This window comes from Peromyscus eremicus, chromosome 4 (genome assembly GCF_949786415.1).
Source record: "Peromyscus eremicus chromosome 4, PerEre_H2_v1, whole genome shotgun sequence".
Classification (NCBI taxonomy): domain Eukaryota; kingdom Metazoa; phylum Chordata; class Mammalia; order Rodentia; family Cricetidae; genus Peromyscus; species Peromyscus eremicus.
In genome coordinates, this window is record NC_081419.1 from 101,279,649 (window position 1) to 101,296,676 (window position 17,028).

The 17,028-nt window shown below is 55.2% G+C and overlaps 1 protein-coding gene across 1 annotated transcript; it reads right to left on the minus strand.

Annotated features, from left to right (window-relative positions):
* Nucleotides 1-1,680: 1,680 nt before the first annotated feature.
* Nucleotides 1,681-16,346, minus strand: Prom2 (prominin 2). Its single transcript, XM_059261366.1, has 24 exons — nucleotides 15,960-16,346; nucleotides 15,413-15,462; nucleotides 14,851-15,053; nucleotides 14,643-14,763; nucleotides 14,340-14,403; nucleotides 14,018-14,107; nucleotides 13,497-13,699; nucleotides 13,071-13,145; nucleotides 12,112-12,175; nucleotides 11,746-11,905; nucleotides 11,306-11,458; nucleotides 10,294-10,417; nucleotides 9,794-9,885; nucleotides 9,573-9,657; nucleotides 7,549-7,695; nucleotides 6,573-6,644; nucleotides 5,804-5,896; nucleotides 5,614-5,667; nucleotides 5,254-5,334; nucleotides 5,004-5,072; nucleotides 4,196-4,285; nucleotides 3,941-4,047; nucleotides 3,572-3,644; nucleotides 1,681-3,410 (listed from the first exon to the last, which is right to left on the minus strand). The coding sequence occupies exons 1-23, from the start codon at nucleotides 16,201-16,203 to the stop codon at nucleotides 3,581-3,583; spliced, it is 2,505 nt and encodes an 834-aa protein (XP_059117349.1). The 5' UTR covers nucleotides 16,204-16,346; the 3' UTR covers nucleotides 1,681-3,410; nucleotides 3,572-3,580.
* Between the last annotated feature and the right edge of the window lie 682 nt (nucleotides 16,347-17,028).

Sequence of the window (17,028 nt, forward strand, 5' to 3'; positions counted from 1 at the left end):
TTGTTTCCTCAGGCTGGCTGCCAGCCTCCTCACTCAGTACGTGGCCTGAAGAGGTAAGGAAATGGTTTTGGCCCTTGGACAGTGGGAAGAGCGACACTGTCTATGATCAACCCTGAGCAGGACCTCAGGTTGGACCCAGGGAATTCCGATGGGCACTGGAGTGTCACCAGCCTTGGTAGATTGCTCTGGGTGGATCTTCCCCACACCCAATCTCTGTGCTGTCCTTTTCTAAACCAAGTGCTGAAGGCACGCCTCGCTCTAGACTGATACACAGCGCCTAGCTCACTGAATAAATGTTTGTTCCCTCTGCTCCAGCCCCAGCCACGTGGCCCTTGCTCTGTACCCCCTGAGCTGCCCAGAGCGGCTCACCTGCGACCTCAGATGCCCTAACCCACACGGTGCTTCCTTGGCAGAATCTGCCACCGGGTCCTGTGCTGAGGAACCAGGTGGAGATCTAGCAGAGCTCGCAGGGCCCTCAATCTGTCATCCCTCCTGCCACAGGGACATCAAGGACATCTGACTCAAACCTCCCTGGAGTCAGGGCCTCCCTCCCATGCTCCCACAGGAGATGGAGACCTGCAGAGAATTCAGTAGGACATGTCCAGGGTCAGAACCAGGGGAACTGAATCTAACTCAGATGACCTTGAAGCTGCCAGGTAACTTCCTGGGGCTTCATTAGGCTCAACCACAGATAGCAACTTGACCTCCTCAGAGGCTGTGGTAACAACAGTAACTGCCCGTGTGTGTGTGTGTGTGTGTGGGGGGGGGGGGGGTTGGTTGATTCAGCTCCTATATGGAGCAGCTCCAGTCAGGTACCACCCAGCATTTTAAACTAGAAAAACAGGCATCTGCTTTTCTCTACAGTTATTTCTGTTTCTTAACCACCAGCACCCTCATCCCCGATGACCAGTGCTTACAGCAATAAACTCTGAACTACTTCTCCAAACAGTGTCCAAGAGGCTGTGACGAGGTTTCTGGGTGCTAAACTCGAGGAATAATTCCCAGTTAGACACCACTTACTAAAGAGAATGTGTGATGTATGTGCCTTTTCAGTGTTTGAAATGATATGCCTTTAAGCTGCAGGGAGCAAATGGGCCAGTAAAGAACCACAGAACTGGAATGGAGATGTGGTTCATTTGATAGAATGGTTGCTTAAAGCTCATGAAGTCCTGGGTTCAAATCCCAGTATCACCTAAAGCCAGGCATGGTGGGAAAGGGGGGTTATTTCCATCCTAGGATGTGTTCTAGAAGATGCTGAGCAGAGCTTTAAGTAACATCTGGTTAAAAGCCACGCCATCAAGAGTGGGGCGCCTGGCAAGTCTTCCATGTTGTAGGGGGTGAAGAACTGACATAGGCCCACTCTCCAGGAACTCTGAATTATTTGGTCTCTGTTGGCTGAGTCCTCAGCCACTGCCAGATGTACACAACACCCTTGTGGAAGATGATATCATTCAAGGCCTCCAATTATTATCTGATAGATTTTCAGATACCAGAGTACCAATATTCAACCGACCCTATAGAAGAGGCAAGATGAAACTAAGACAAACAAGGAACACAACAGCCACCAGGAGCAGGTCACCAGGAGCTCCCATCTACACAAAAGACTCAGTTTAAAATAACTTTGCTTAACGTGCTCAGATGTATAATAGATCGGATAAGCAACTCTGACAGAACTGGAAATGATTTTTAATGCTTTTATTTCATTTGTTTAAATCCCATCAATTATATCTAAAAAAATACAGGGTGTCACTTCCTCACCCCCAAGTAACAAGTAACAACCAAAAAACAAACAAACAACAAAACAAAAATCTTCCAACCTCTGGGGAAAGCCAAAAAAAGAAAAAAGAAAAAAGAAAAAACAAAACAAAACAAAACAAAAAAACCACCGAAAAACCAACCAAACAAAAAACCTTGTTTGAGACTGCTTGCAGGAGTCTTAGCTCATCATCAGTACCACTGTCCTAAGTCCTAGCAGCAAAATTGATGCTGGTTCAAAGGATGCAGTTCCACAGAAATATGCTCAAAAACACAGCAGACCACTACAAAGGCCAGACTCTGGCTCTGCCCTCAGCCTAGCTCTCAAATCCTGAGCAGCACTTGCTCAGACCAAGCCCATCAAGGGTTTCCACCCATCACATTTGACTTCCACAACCCTACTACATACAGGCTCTAAGGAGCCTCTCCACTTTATCAGAAAAAGAAATTGCGGATTTGGGGACCTATCTCACATGTTGGAGATGCCCCAGCTAGCAGCATTAGAAGCAGGCTATGAATCACATGATTAGGCAGGCTCTGCTCCCCACACTGAATTGCTGCCCAGTCCCAGGATGCCTGCAGTCAGAGAGGCCTTGCGATTCTTCCCACAGATGCCCATTAAACACAACTGTATACTGAACCTCAGCCTTAGAGACCCAGCCTTAGGGACCCAGAACCAAAGCTTAGGGAAGTGAGAACACGGTAATGGAACAGACACTTGTCTGTATTGTCTCCCTTTTCTTTGTCCTTTCTGGACCCAGTGTCCAGCACATAGGGACCATGCAGAGACAAGTGAGGGGCGATCCCAGGCCATATGTGCAGGATGGAAAGGGGAGTGCAAAACCCTGTTCTCACCACCAGATCCTTCCTGGGAAAGACAGTGGGGACCACCCATGCGACCGTCTGTGAGGCAAAGGGGGAGCCCCAGTGTGGCCCACATCCCTGGTCCTCTCTTAGGAGCCAGTGCTCAGAGAGAAGACAGGGCCAGCTCTGCTATTTCTAACCTGGGATGCAGACAGGACAGTTCAGCCCTCAGACAGGAGATCCAGACTAGAGCCTGCAGAAGGCTCAGGGGTCATAACTTCCACCATGACATCTGCTGCCTACTTGGTTAGGTGGCCAGCAAGCAGGGCCCGGGAGCCAGCAAGATGGCAGTGAGAACATGAGAAAGAGGGGCAATGGGGGGGGCAGGACTACCACGGAGAGAGCAAGCAAAGGGCTGGGGGAGGGAACAGGAAGGAGGTTGAGATGGATGGGGGGATCGAACTCAGACAAGGGGAAAGGGACTTGGACAGGAAGCAGGGAGAAAGAGACGGGGTAAATGGAGGGGCCTGGGTCCCACCTGAGGGCTGGAAAGGAGCTCCCATGGGTGGAGAAGAGGCCCTTCCTGTTGCTGGAATACCACAGCAAGGAGGACAAGGGCTAGAGACCCAGAAGGACCCATTGGCTCTGTAGCGCAGTAAGGGCGGAGTATGATTTGGGTCATGAGGAAAAACATGTAGATGCGGGACCAGGTAAGCTGGAGAAGGGGGGGGGGGCAGGCCAGCACTGGAGGCCAGCCTGGCTCTGTGAAAGCGATTCCAGAAGTCTTCTGGTCCAGGCTGAGACAAGGAAGGAGGGAAGGAAGCCCTGGGATCATCTTGCCCTGTTATAAACTAAAAAGAAAACAAGTGAAGGGGGGGTGGGGTGGGGGGAGGGATGTGTCCCATCCACACTGACCAGTCTGGGTCAACCTTCCCACCCTCCTTCATGCTGAAAACCCCAGATCTGAGCCCCTCAGCTCAGGCACTGAGGGATTATGGGGGGCAGAACTCACCAGGGGGTCCTACAGCTTCAGGGAGGTGACCCTGGGGATGTGGAAAAGCTGTGTCTCCTCAGAGCTGGTGGAGCTGTGACATCACAGGAGTAAAGTGAGTCCCCAGCACAGACCCTCAGCCCTGGCACAGGGACAACTGGAGCTCTGATGTCCCTGCCTCAGGAACCATCCAGAGGATGATTAGTCCCAAGAAGCTATTCCCCGGGTTCAGATGCGGCAGGCTTGTGTGGGAACTTTAGGGCCCCAATGCTCCTCAGAGCTGGGCCAGAAGCTCTCTCTGCATGGGAGGGTTCCGGACAGGGTGTGGCCCAATGGCTGTAAAGAATTCCTGGACATCTGATGCCCACTGTGGTTCTGGCAGCCCCTTACCTGAGGCGTTTCCGGATGGGGCGGAAGTATTTGGAGGTCTTGACTGCGAAGATGATGCTGGGGATGAGGAAGAAGGTGCACCACCCCAAGCAGAACCAGAAGGCATTCTGGATGGGAGCCATGTGGTCAGCTCACCAGGCTGGGCAGTGGTGCCTTCCCACCAGCCCTGTGCCCAGAGGCTCCGCACCGACTCCACACGCCTGGCCTCATGCCCTCCTACTGGCTCTGTATCCATGATAGGCTGGGGACACTCACCCAGGGGTCAGCCATCATGTCACATAGGATTGCATGACCATTGTCCAGGGCTCCAGAGAGGGGCTGGCAGGTGGCGATGTGCTGGGTCACCTGTGGTGCCAACATGAGATAGGTATACGTGAAGACATATTCTGAGGATGAGGCTAAGAGGCACACAGAGAAGCCCAGAGACACAGCTGGGGTCCACCTCACACTTGAACATAGAGTGCCAGGTGCACACACAGACAGAATGGGCATGGGCCCACAGGAAGGATAGGACACTGAACTTCTTGTTCAGCGTAGCTCTGGCCCCTTGCATCTACTCACCAGCCCGTATGTAAGTCCCACTGTGTCCCTCACTATGGTGTTAAGTCATTGTTCCTGGAGAGGCAACGTGTGTGTGCACACACATACCTGCCCTCAAATGCATGTACACATACATACACAGATACTCAAGGATAAACCAAACCCCTGTGAATCCTAGACCGTTCTTAGAAGCTATGGCCCACAGGATGTGCAGGCGGGCTTTGATGGCTGGCCTTAGACAAGCAGGGTAAGGGACCTATCCATGGAAAGGCATGGGGGCAAGGAGTAGATGGAATGTTCTAGAAAGCTATGGCCAACCTAGCCTATGCTTGGGCCTCACAAAGGGGCTAGGGGTAGAAATGAGGGGCGGGCAGGATCCATTTTGTGAACAAGAGTGGCAGATGGCAGGTTTGGGAGTTTGGATCCAATCCCAAAGGCCTAGGGTACCCCCAAAGGGCTCCACAGCTGGTCCACTGGGGTGGGTATACTTTGCGGCTGGGTGGGGTTCTGAGGCCTCACTTACCTCTTCTCTCACCCAGGCCACATACTGAGAGAAGTAGCCCATTTCCCTGGTCAGGAAACACTCAGAGGCCTACAGGAAAGAGAGAAGCCCAGGGTTGGCCGGGGTCCTGCCTCCCCTCTCCCCTCCATGTCTGACGTCATCAGGATGAGCCTGGCTCTCATGGGAGCCACAGTCAGAGATGAGCTGGAGGGGAAGCCTGGGGTAGACACTCCGTGTTTGGCTCAAAGGCAGCACTCTGCCCCCAACTCACATTCCTTATGATGAGGTTGGTCTGGGCAGGCAGCTCTCCTTTTAGATGAGAGACATTAGCAAGGACGTCTGAAGTGTCCACCTGTAGGAGACAATAGCCCAAATCAGCTATCCATCTGTCCACTCACCCGCCAGTCCGTCCATCCATCCTACAATATACCACACATCACCTTAATGGATGAAGGGCAGGCTCTAGGACCCAGAAGCCAAAAAAAGAGGTCCTCAATGATCTTCCCCCTTCCCCCTTCCCCCTTCCCTTTCCAATGGGACAAGACAGAACAGAGATCTCAAGGCAGCCAGGCGTCCTGTTTTCCTCTGCTGCCCACCTGTTCTGACCCGGCCTCCCACTCCCATTAGCCACCTGCAGATTTGGAGCAGAGGATGCCAGGGCCTTGACACTGAGGTTGAGCTTGGCCTGTGGAGGAATCAGGGTTATTACAGGCAAGGATTTAGAGGCAGGAAACGGGAGAATGCGGCCGGCCCCTCCCTCCTTTCACTGCCCTCTCTCCATCCCTCCTCTCCCTCCTGCCCCAGACTCCCTCGAAACTTACCACGAGACTCTGCTGGGGGACAACCTTCTCCCGGTAGAGGCTGCGGAGCTCTATGGCCTCCTCCTGTAGTTGCTGCCTCAGTACGGAGTCATTCTGAGGGCAGACAGACGAAAGGGTTAGAACCGTCCCCATCCCAACAGGAAGAGCAGCCCACCAAGGGGGGCGGAAAGTGCTGGGCTCAGAGAGAAAATCCTCAAACTCAGATTTTCCCTGCTCTAGGTCTGCCCGGAGCTGCTGGATGCTACTAAACGTGCCGCAGCACCATGTAAGCTGAAACCGGGCAACGCTCTCTGCTCTACCCAGAGCCAAGGTGGCTGTGGAGTCTGAGATGTCTTAAAGAGAACGTCAGAAACTGGAGACGTCTGTAAATACAGAGAGTGGCTTCCTGTGCGGAGTGCGCACATCCAGGGGGGGTTCCCCACCGCGTCTGTCCTGGTAGAGCCTGAAGCTGGCCCTGCTGTGCAAGGTTAGGCCAGAAACTTCCTCTGATCAGAGACTGGGACAGTCTGCAGATGCACGGACAGAGGCCCAGAGATTCGAAATGGCCTGCCCAAGGCCACCCAGAGAGATGGCAGCAGTGTCTGAATGAGAACTGGAGCTGCAGGCCCCCCAGGTCCAACAGCAGGGTAGAAAGCCTCAGCACCCACGGCTGGGGCCCTCAGTCTCCAGCCTCCGTCCCCGCCCTCTCTCCAACCCCAGCATTCCTAATCCCTCCCGCCCAGATCTTCTTGATGGCCGTCTGGCTGAAGGGTCTCTGCTCCCTTCTCACTTGAGCCTGGGCCAGTCCTTCCAGCTCCTGCGCCAGCTGCTCCATGTCAGTCTTCACTACAGGCTTCTGGATCTGAGGGAAGACAGGAGACACCAAGAAGGCTGAACTCAGATGTCCCCAGATACCCTCAGCCTCTGAATCCCCAGACTCGTCAAATGTGCCCTGCATCAACTAAGTCTCCCCATTTCCACCCTGCCCCCCATCTCTAGCTCTGTTATCTCAGAGAAAGCCTCATGTAGCATAGGCTGAACCCAAGCTTGCACATCCTCCGCCTTCTACCTCTCAAGTGCTGGGATTCAGTCATGTGTTACCATATCAGGCTTCAAGTAGTACTGGGGATTGAACCCAGGGCTTTGTGCATGCTAGGCAAGCGCTCTACCAACTGAGCCATGTTCCCAGCCCCGGCTAAGTCTATTGTGACGTGAGTCCTGGTGAGTTTGAACTGAAGCTGTGAAGTATTTCAGAGTTTCCAATGGACTAGAAAAACAACCAAGACGTCCTCTAGAGTGATCTGAAGAAAAGCCAATGTCTAGCTGGAGAGATGGCTCAGCAGTTAAAAGCACTGGTTGCTCTTCTGGACGACCCGAGTTGGGAGTTGGATTTCCAGCTCCCACTTGGTGGCTTACAACCATCTAACACTCCAGTCCCATGGTATCAGCTGCCCTCTTTTGGCCTCCACAGGCACTACATGCATGTGGTGCACAGACATACTTGTAGGCAAAACACCCACGTAATGTGAGGAAAAGAATGAAACCCAGTATCACACCACTACCCTCAGCAGCAGTGGGTTCAGGACCATGAACAGCAACACATACTCTTGTTTAAGGGACCTGGGGACGTGTACTAGTTCCTTAACAGGAAGAAGTCCCAGGAGTGGAGAGACTGTGGGGAGCTGGAAAGAAGCAAAACACACAGAGACTGGCCCTTCTGTCAAGTGCCACATCTTGCTGGGGAAGCAGATGTGCCCCTCACCAACCTGTACAAGGAAGTCTCTGTAGTGGATTTTCTCCAGCCCGCTACCCTGCAAAGCCTCCAGGTCCCGGTGGGCAGCAGGGCTCAACAGGTCTAGACCCTTTACATCCAACTTGAAGTTCTGCAGCTCCTGCTGAAGCTTGTGGGTGTACTGGAGGAGAAGACAGGATGAGGCACATTGCTGAGCCTGGTGGCTTGGCTCGGAGCCATCACCTGGTTCTCCAGGTGGACACACCCTCACAGGCTCCCAAGAGACCTCTACTCAGAGTCCCAGGCTGCTTCCAGGGACCACGTGACTACTGGGCTGTGACACAGACTTTCCCTGGCCACCTGATACAAAAACAGCTTTCTGGCCCTCTTCCTCACATCCTCTGTATCAGGTCTTCACAGTACCTCATGCTCTAAGATCCCTTATTCCTGGGCTTGTGGGTAACATCAGCTCAATAGTCCTGGGGACTTTGGCTCTTCTGCTGTAAGCCCCCTCATCTGGAGCGGAGCCTGTCCAGTGGTAGGGGAGTCCAGTTTGTAGACTTGTCAGTGAGTGAGTGAATGGGTGAATGAATGGATGGAGAATGAATGACACGTCCACATTTCCAGGAAAGACACCCAGCATTTGCCTGTTTTGTGGCCATGACATCCAGCTTTGATATCAGAGAAGGCAGCCCATCTCTGGTCGCCTCTCCCCACTCGACGAGGCAACCTTCCTCCAGGGAGAGAGGTCCCCAACTCCCTTAGCAGCGGCATTTCAGGCATCACTGACAGAGATGGGACATGAAGCAGTAGACAGTCTGGTGTCCTGGATGGCACATTTTATCTTTCTGATCTATGCTTATTGGCTTTTTGGTGTCTCTTCTGAGAAGTTTTTTCAAAGTCACCATGCAACTACAAAGAACTGCCTGGTCCCTCAGAACCAGAAGCCTCACTGGTCCACACTCTTCTGTAAGATGGACCCCTCCTCTCTGGGGCTGAGCCCACTTAAGGCTGAGATGGCTTCCAGCCACCAGGGCCAGAGATCCCCTGTGCCCAGGCTGCAGAGCCTCCAGCTGTGGGGCCACTATTAAAGACGCTGGAGGGAAAAGGTACTGCCATTAAGCAAACATCCCTGGCCATGGCTTAAAGTATCGAGTCAGGACTGATCTTGTTTGGTTGTCCCATCCCGTAACTTGGGATGGAGACGAATCTAATGTGTTTCTTAGGAGGATCAAAATGAGCTAGTTTTGTGTGAGCAGCAAGGGTGCTAGCTGGGGTGGGGGAGGGGGAGTGTTTCCTAGGACATGCTTAGAGAAATGGTTCCTCAGGGACCTCTCCCCTCACCTTCCCTAGGGATGGAGAGAGGGAAAAGGGCATGTTTCATACACCGTTAGGACCACATTCTAAGATGTTCGCCCTTTCCTGGTTCTGAAGCTTTCTGTTGTCAGTACTGATGAGTGCCTCTGTTCTCCACCACTTCCACTCTGCCTTTCCACTCACTTCTGCACGGAAGTCCACTCTAACTCCCTGCACCACTTCGGGCAAACGGGCCACCTGAGTCCCGGGAGGACTGACAGCCTGATGCTCCGGGGTCGGGCTGGGGATGGGCGGATAGAATCTGCCATGGCCAACTACTGGCTCTGAGGTGCAGCCAAGACCCCAGAGCACTTTCCATCAGTGTTGCTCGGTGGCTCACTCCTGTTTCACTCCCAGCTAGAACATGCCACCCAGTACCTGTCCTCATCAGGGCACACACCCCTACTCTTACTGTCCCGTCCTCTCCTTCCATAGCCTGTACTGTATTAAGCCTTCTCTGGAGCACATGCTCAGAGGCATTCATGGCAGCCAGCTACTCACACACCCACTCACAGCCCTGGAATCTTCCATAGATCAAGCCCTGGACAGGCCCTGAGTTGGTTGCTAAGACCTCTGGCTTGAGGTCCCTTGATAAGAGATTTTTTTTTTTTAGTTCAGAGATAATGCCCCAGAAGAACAGAAGAAAGGGATGCACAGGAGGGGGGGGGCGCGTCTTAACAGCCATCTAGAACATTCTATCACCTGTTTGATATCCAAGTGCTTATCCAAGTCATAGGAGTCATTGAGCTGTAGAACATTCCAGAGTACTGCCCCTGCCTTACACTGTCTGGGGAAGGAAGATACACATCAATAGAGAGCCCCTAGGGGTGGCAGGTGGGACTGGCATCACTCTGAGGGGATACCCACTTTTGCTCCTCCCTTCAATTCCTCACTCCAGCCCCAATCCCAGGCCTCCCACTCACCGGTAGGCCTGTTGGATGCTGATGTCCTTCCTCAGGCCAAGAAGGTAGGACAGGTTCATGGATGGGGGCAAGTTCCCTGGGGTGTCTGCAAACTGCAGGTGGGCAAGAAGAAAGGGAGCATAGAGAGGTGAGGGGCGAAGCTGCCCTAAAGCTTGGTGCCACACACCCCCGTTACCCCCTCTAATTCAAGTGACTCCAGGCCCTGACTCCTCATGGGGACTTTGCCCGTGAATCTCTGACAGTGATACAAGCAGGACTTTCAGAGTTAGGACAGGGTGTGGGTGCCACCGCCTGGAGTCCTTGATGGGACCCGGGGAGCACCTCAGGGGCTCGGGGCTCACGGGTGTCTCTCTCTCCGCCCCCTCTCTCCCCTGCATCTTATCCCCCTTCCTCCTGTCCCTATCTCCTGTTGGTGCCTCTGGCTCCCACTTCCTCCTGACTCAGTTTCTTGGCCCAGGCTCCCGTCAGCTCCCTCGGAGCTGGATCAGGCCCAGGCCCACCTCGTACAGCTCTCCACTCTCCCAGCTCCGGCACACCAGTGTCTGCACATTGCCGCCCACCAGGAAAGTGGCGAAGACGAGGAGGATGAGGGGAGCTGCGAAGAGGAAGCTGAAGGCCACGCCTCTGGAGGTGAGAGACATGGCTGAAGGAATGTGGAAGCCGACTGCCCTGGACCAGGCTTGTCCCCACCCACATCCTGGGACCAGCACAGGCCATGAGTTGGCAACAAGGCATGCCTCCTGGGCAAAGAAGGCTAATCCAGCACTTCTGGCAGCTCCTTGGCACCCTCACCCCACCCCCACCCAATTGCTGGGTCCTGCTGCCCTGGAAGCCTAGAGGAAGGACACCTGTTTGTTCAAAGAGCCATTTCTGGACTTAGGGTCCATGGAAGTGACCCGTTCCAGTGTTCAACCTTTCTAAGTCGTCACTGGCACAGTGAGACATGAGTCATCTACATAGATAACACTTCAAAGAGACTGCGTGGTAAGGTCCCTTCCACCAGGGCCCCTGACTTACAGAGCCTCTTTGTGAGTGGGCACAGCCCCATGCCAGGCCATGAGGCTTGGAGAGTGACATGTGGGGCGGATTGCAATTCCTCACTATTCCCTTTGACCAGGCACCTTGTCTGATAAACAGCTTGGCCAACTGTATGTGGCAGCCTTGGCCTTAATGGCCATCTAGTTTCAGGAGGACAAGCAGATAATGCCTTTGATGCTGATGATGGCTTTGGGACTGCCTAAAAGCTGAGTTAAGGATTCTGGAGCTGTGTTTGGGCTTGCTGGGCATACTATAGTTACAATGGCTGTTGCTGTCCCTGCATCAGCCCAACCCCCTTAGATAGGGGAGGACACCGAGGCCCAGGGAGACCATTGCTTTACCCAGAGTCACCCAAGGAGTGGGGACCAGGTCAGCACCGAGGTTCATTCCCCTGACTTGCCAGACTCCACTGTACTGGGGGGAATCTGGCAATCCAGCAATGAGAGCCCCTCCCCGGCCCCGGCCCCTTCTTACGCCATGAGGAAGCGGGCTCCAGCCTCGCCTTTGCTTTCTGAGTGGCTGGGGTCCTCCCTGGCGAACAACCCCCAGATGCCTAGGCTGAGGCCCAGCATGTTACAGACCACGACAAGCAGGATGACAGAGCACAGCACGCATCCCAAAATCCACCTGCCACAGAGAGAGTATGGGATTTACTGAGAAGGGAGGCGGCTGGCACCAGAGGGCTGGCCGGGGACTTAGGCTTCTAGGCCCCAGACTGGGTCTTTAGAAGTAGGGGTGCAAACATTTCCTGAGGTCTCATAGCTTTTACAGGGTCCCCAGGCTCAGATCTGGGGGTACACAGCCAGGTGGGACATGGAAGCCATAGGAGTTAGGGTTCTTGGCTTAAAAGAAGGCAGCGGTATTGTCGGGTCGGAAGTGGACAGGGATAGGACGGAGCCTCAACGCGCACTCACCTGTACTTCTCATATTGTTGCACCTCCTTCAAATAGGGGCGGCTGCGCTGTTCCAGCTCCTCCAGTGCCCGGCTCCAGCGCAAAGCGGCCTCTGAACCTGGGAATCCTTGGGCCAGCATCCTCACACCTTCAGGCTGCTCAGCCAGTGCCTTTTTCAGATCTGCCCAAAGCTACAGGGTCTCAGGGGATGCAGAGGGCACCCAGGAGCCAGGGCCAACCCTCTGGGACCCATAGAGAGCCCACCAGGCAGAGAAGACAGCCGTCCCCACCACTCTGCCCAGCTCCTCTCTCAGCAAGCCTCCCTGGAAGGGGTATGGTGGGGGTAGCATGCCAGGAAGGCAGCCAGGCCCCTGAGCAGGGCCTCACCTTTGAGCACACTGGCCATCTCCACTGCAACCAGGAGCGGGAGACTATTGAAGGTGGCGTTCTCCTGCGGGACCAAGCAAGGCTGTGGCTATTGCCCAGTCACCTGGAATTCCACCTTGGGGTCTCCAAGTTAGAGGCCCAGAGGGAGGGTGCTGCTATTCGATGCTCCCAGCCAAGGAAGTGATCCTCTTGTTCTTGCAAACATGGCTTCTCCCGCCTAACTCAGCTCTTCCGCACATGTCACTTATGAGCCCCTACACCCCCTTCTACTCAGTCACCTCCTAGATAGCATTTCATGGCTTTCATCCTCTCGCCGGTCCCCACCCACCCCATCCTAACAACCAGCTCTACTTCAGTCCAGCTCCAACCTTCCATCTCCTTTAGTTCTGGCTTCCTTCTTCCCAGCCTCCCAGCATAGCTGACTCACTGATTCCCCAACTCCAGGCCCTGGGTCACAGGCTCTGACTCACGTGGCACCACCCCCACCGTGGCTGTCTCCACCCAGAGAGCAGGCCTGCCTTTCGGGGTGCAGTCAAAGCACCTGCTCCCTTGTGGCCTGAAGACCCCATCCCTGATGGGAGCCCAACTCCTCTTTCTCAGCTGCAGACCTGCCTCTCCCATCTGACTGCAGTGGGGACAGGCACCATGAGCCTCTAGCCCAGGTAGCTGCAGGGTGAGGTGGACTCAAGTCCTGGATTTAGCTGGGTTCTTTGTTTGATTTTTCGAAAGAATTTCTCTGTGCAGCTCTGGCTGTCCTGGAACTCACCCTGTAGACCAGGGTGGCCTCAAACTCAGAGATCCACCTGCCTCTCCCTCCTGAGTGCTGGGATTAAAGGCATGTGCCACCACCACCGCCTAGCTTGACCAGGTTCTTGTTCCAGAGAGTGAAACTGATGCTCTTTCCTTGTCAGTTCCCAGGCAGGTGGAGCAAAAGACCAAGTGACCAGGACAGGGCTTACCTCCTGGACCATGCTGGAGAAGTTGGCCTCTGGGACATCCTTCAGGCGATGCAGGACATTGTCCACAGGGGGGACCTGAAATGGAGGGTGTCTATGATATGAGAAGGATCCCTATGGGAGGAAGGAGGTGCCTCTGCACTAATATCCTCATATGTAAAATGGGGACCGCAGAGCTCCCCATCACCCTGAGGGGCAGTGAGAGCCTAAGAAGCTAATACACATGAAGCTCGGGGCTATGTGTGTGGCCTATGGAGAGCTTTGGCTCACTCTAAAAACAAAGGGTCATTAACCCTGGGTGCTCTGGAAAGGAAGGCACAGCCTAAGGAAGGTGTTCTCTGAAAGCTGGCCTCATAAAAGCCACCTGACCACTAAGATGCCAGAGGATTCCAAAGGTGCAGGCTAGACCAGCCCTTCCAAGTCCTGCACCTGGCTGAAGTCAGCACTCAGCTGCAGAGCACTGGCCCGGCTCAGGGCCCCCTTGCAGTCCCCCTGGCACCAGCCCTCCTGCAGCAGGGTGAGCAGGCGTTCCCGGTGGGCTTGCACAGGCGGTTCCAGGTGCTGCTGACCCTCCTGCAGCTCCACTGAGGTGGTGTTCAGGGCTCGAAGGTGGTCTATGGAAACCTGCAGGGCTAAGAGAGTCACATGTAGCCTGAGGGTCTCCTCCTCGTTTCCCGGCGTCCTCAGCACCCTAGCAAAAAGAGACACCATATTCCCTCCTCCTGGCTAGAGGGGCATAAACTATCTATAGCCACAGTGGAAACTGCCGCTAGGCACATGCGGCCAGGAAGTAGGCAGGGATGCCCCATACAGGATCCCAGCATAATGGGAAGAAAGACTTTGGGTGGGGCTGGGGTAGTACGTGAAACCCAGGGGTGGGGGATGGGAGAATTGGCTCCTGGAGGACACCTGCCGGACCCACCCACATATAGGGCACTGGTCCAACTCACCCTGGCCCAGGCTGTGCACTGATGCTAGCACCGGGTACACTGTGCTCTTGAGCTGGTTATGAATTATGTTCCCAAGTTTCTCACCAGCACCTGGACAACACAGGACAGTTGACAGGGATGGTCCCCCCAGGAGCTGAGGACATCCCCATTGCCTCCCACGAGCCCTGGGCTCTGCAGGGTGGTGTGGATGGTTGGCTGCTGCACAGGGAGACCCCTTTTGGTGATGTGGTATGCTGGTGAAGTCCAGGTTAAGGAAGCTGAGATGGTTCCCCAAGGCAGGCCAGGACCGAGGGACCTGGAGCTGGCCAGCGGTAACCCTCACCTTCCAGCTCCTTTAAGACTCGCTCCTGGGGCACAGAGAACTGCTCAGCCACGGCCTGAAGCTCCTAGGCAAACATGGGGGGGGGGGGTTGGGGGGGCAGGGGTAAGCCATCTTTCCTGTCCTTCAGCAGCCCCATCCTTCAGGTAGGTATTTCAGGGACTTTTCACCAGGTGGCAGTCACGTGCACACAGGAAGGAACACTCTCCCTGCTTTGCAGGTTTATGGGACACAGAGATGCGGTTCTCTGTGTCGGTCTTGAAGCAGGGTACTCACACACAGATGAGGGAATTGTGTAGTACTTACTTCAGGAACATCAGACACCAGGCCTCTCAGGCTGAGCAGGGTCTCAGGGACAGCTTCCACACTGGGGCCTGTCTGACGGTGTGTGTACTGGTTAGTAGCAAAAGCACAGACCATACCAATCCTGAGGGCCAGAGGCAAGGGTTTGCAGGGTGTCCAGGAGCACAGGGGCCACCAGCCCGTCCTCCCGCTGACCTAGGCCGCCTCTCACAGAAGCATGAGGGTAGTCAACAGCAGGAAGGACATGAGGCTGCCTCGCTCACAGGCCATGGCCTTGTGCTCCGTCTTCACTCTGCCCCCACAGCGCCGGCGGCATCGGCAGCAACAGAAGCAGAGCCCGGTGGTGGGCACCAACAGGAGGTAGAGGCTGGCAATCACAGCACACACCACGTAGCCTGCCTCATACCGAACCACCTGGGCAGGGCAGTGAGGCATGAGGAGGGGGGGGGGTGGGCAGCCCTGCCTTTCCTCTACTCCCGTGCAAGACTGAGGTGGAGAGAATGCCTGTGTGCCTCTGCTTGTACCCTGGTGAACCCGGGCAGGATGCAGGAGGTCAGTGGTGCCCTTGCTATGGTACAGATGAGGCAATCCAGGGTCTAGGGGCATTGGAGATCACTGCAAACTCCACCACCACGAGTAAAAAGAAGACGTGGGGCTTGAACCCGGGAAGGAAAAGGATGGCAAACACTCAGCAAGGTGGGCTGAACTGAGCAGGTGGGGCCCTCCTGCTCACCCTTAACTCCCTCCCCCAGCACCCGTGGCGCAGACCTCACCTCATCCCTCTTCACGGAGGATGGATCATTCAGCAGGGCCTTTACCAACTCTAGGGAAAGGAAGCAAGCTGAGGGTTTGGGGACAGCCACCGCCTTGCCCCTGTGTCTAGACTCTATCGCCAGGCTAAGGGAGGTTCTTAGAAGGCAGTGTCATGTGGCTGTGACACCTTGCCAGGCCTCATCACGCCGCCCGCAGGAGAGGCAGCTGGTAGAAGGCCTGCAAGCAGACCTTCTGGACCCTTCTGGTAGGCCCTGCAGCTGGCCTGGTGGTCCTTTCCCTCCTCCTGCCTCTTGTGGCCCCCCCTGACCCGGCACCATGACCCTGGGACAATGAGCCAGATTTAACATTATGTTCTCGCACCTAGCCCCAGCTCAAGGTCAAACAAGAAGGCTCAGGAGCTGCTCGTGGACTCCCAGAACGTACGGAAGAAGAAGACTGTGTAGTGCCAGAAACCTCACACTGTCAAGTGCTTGTTGACAGGATGTGCACAGATGCTAGCTGGGGGCCCAGTGCCTGCGGAGGTCCGCTAGGGGAGGGGACACTCACCCGACGGGAAGGGGTTGAGCTGAACTACCGAGAGGAATCGTCTCACGGTGCCATAGAGGGAGTCCAGGGGCCCCGGTGCGCGGACACGAGGGGTCAGCCATCGCGTCCTGGCTACCGGATGGAATGCCAGATGCTCTGCCCCTGCCAAGGCCCCGCAGTCGGCTGCTACAGGTCCAGGCAGGCTCAGGGCCAGTCCCAGGCCCAGGCCCAGCAAGGGTACCACGAGGCCGGGCGAGCGCGTCATGAGTTCGGGCGGGTGGGCAGCACAGGCTCGGGCGGCGGACAGTGCGGGCCAGCACCGGGCAGGCCGTGCATCCTTCTGCAGCCTTCTTCCCTCGGTCCCCGTGGCTCTACAAACCGGCCCGACAGGTTTGGGCTCTGGAGCTACCAGGTCGCCCGCCGGGAGCGTAGGAAGGGCAGGGGCGGAGGCCGGATAGGGGGCTGGGCCTGGCCCAGCCGCCCTTGGCGATCTCAATGAAGCCTGTGCCTCTCCCTCCTCCCCATATGCTGGGCAAGGACAGCCTGGAGCCCGGCCAGGGGTACCCCAGAGTCTCTGGATTATCTAAGGTAGCCCAATTTCAAACAATTTTCCACACTCAAACCCCAGCAGCCCAACCTAAGGGCAGGTTAAACATGGCCACTGAATGAAACCCTTAGGACCCCAAAGAAGGGGTCTTAAGACCAGAGCCACAAACCAGGAACTAGCCTGGCTCCTCCTGCTTCCTCTGGAGCCTGTTTTGACTCCAGGAGTGACCTCTGCCAGGCCAATCTGGAGCAGACACTATCCTTAGGGAGAGAAGAGGGTTGCCCTTTGGTCCAGCCATGCCCATTGGTCATCAGCGACAAGAACTGATAGAAACTATGCTCGGAGATGTGTCTCCGAAGGTCTGTGATTTGTGAAGGATTGAACACTCAGGACCCTGTAACTAAGCAAGTGATGGAGAAATACTCCTGATGGATGGAGGATACTTCTAGCAGCATTCTTCATGCCACCAGAAACAACCTGGAAGACTGAGGAACTGGGGAGAGAAACACCCTCCAGAACACACTGGGCAGTCATCACAGTGAA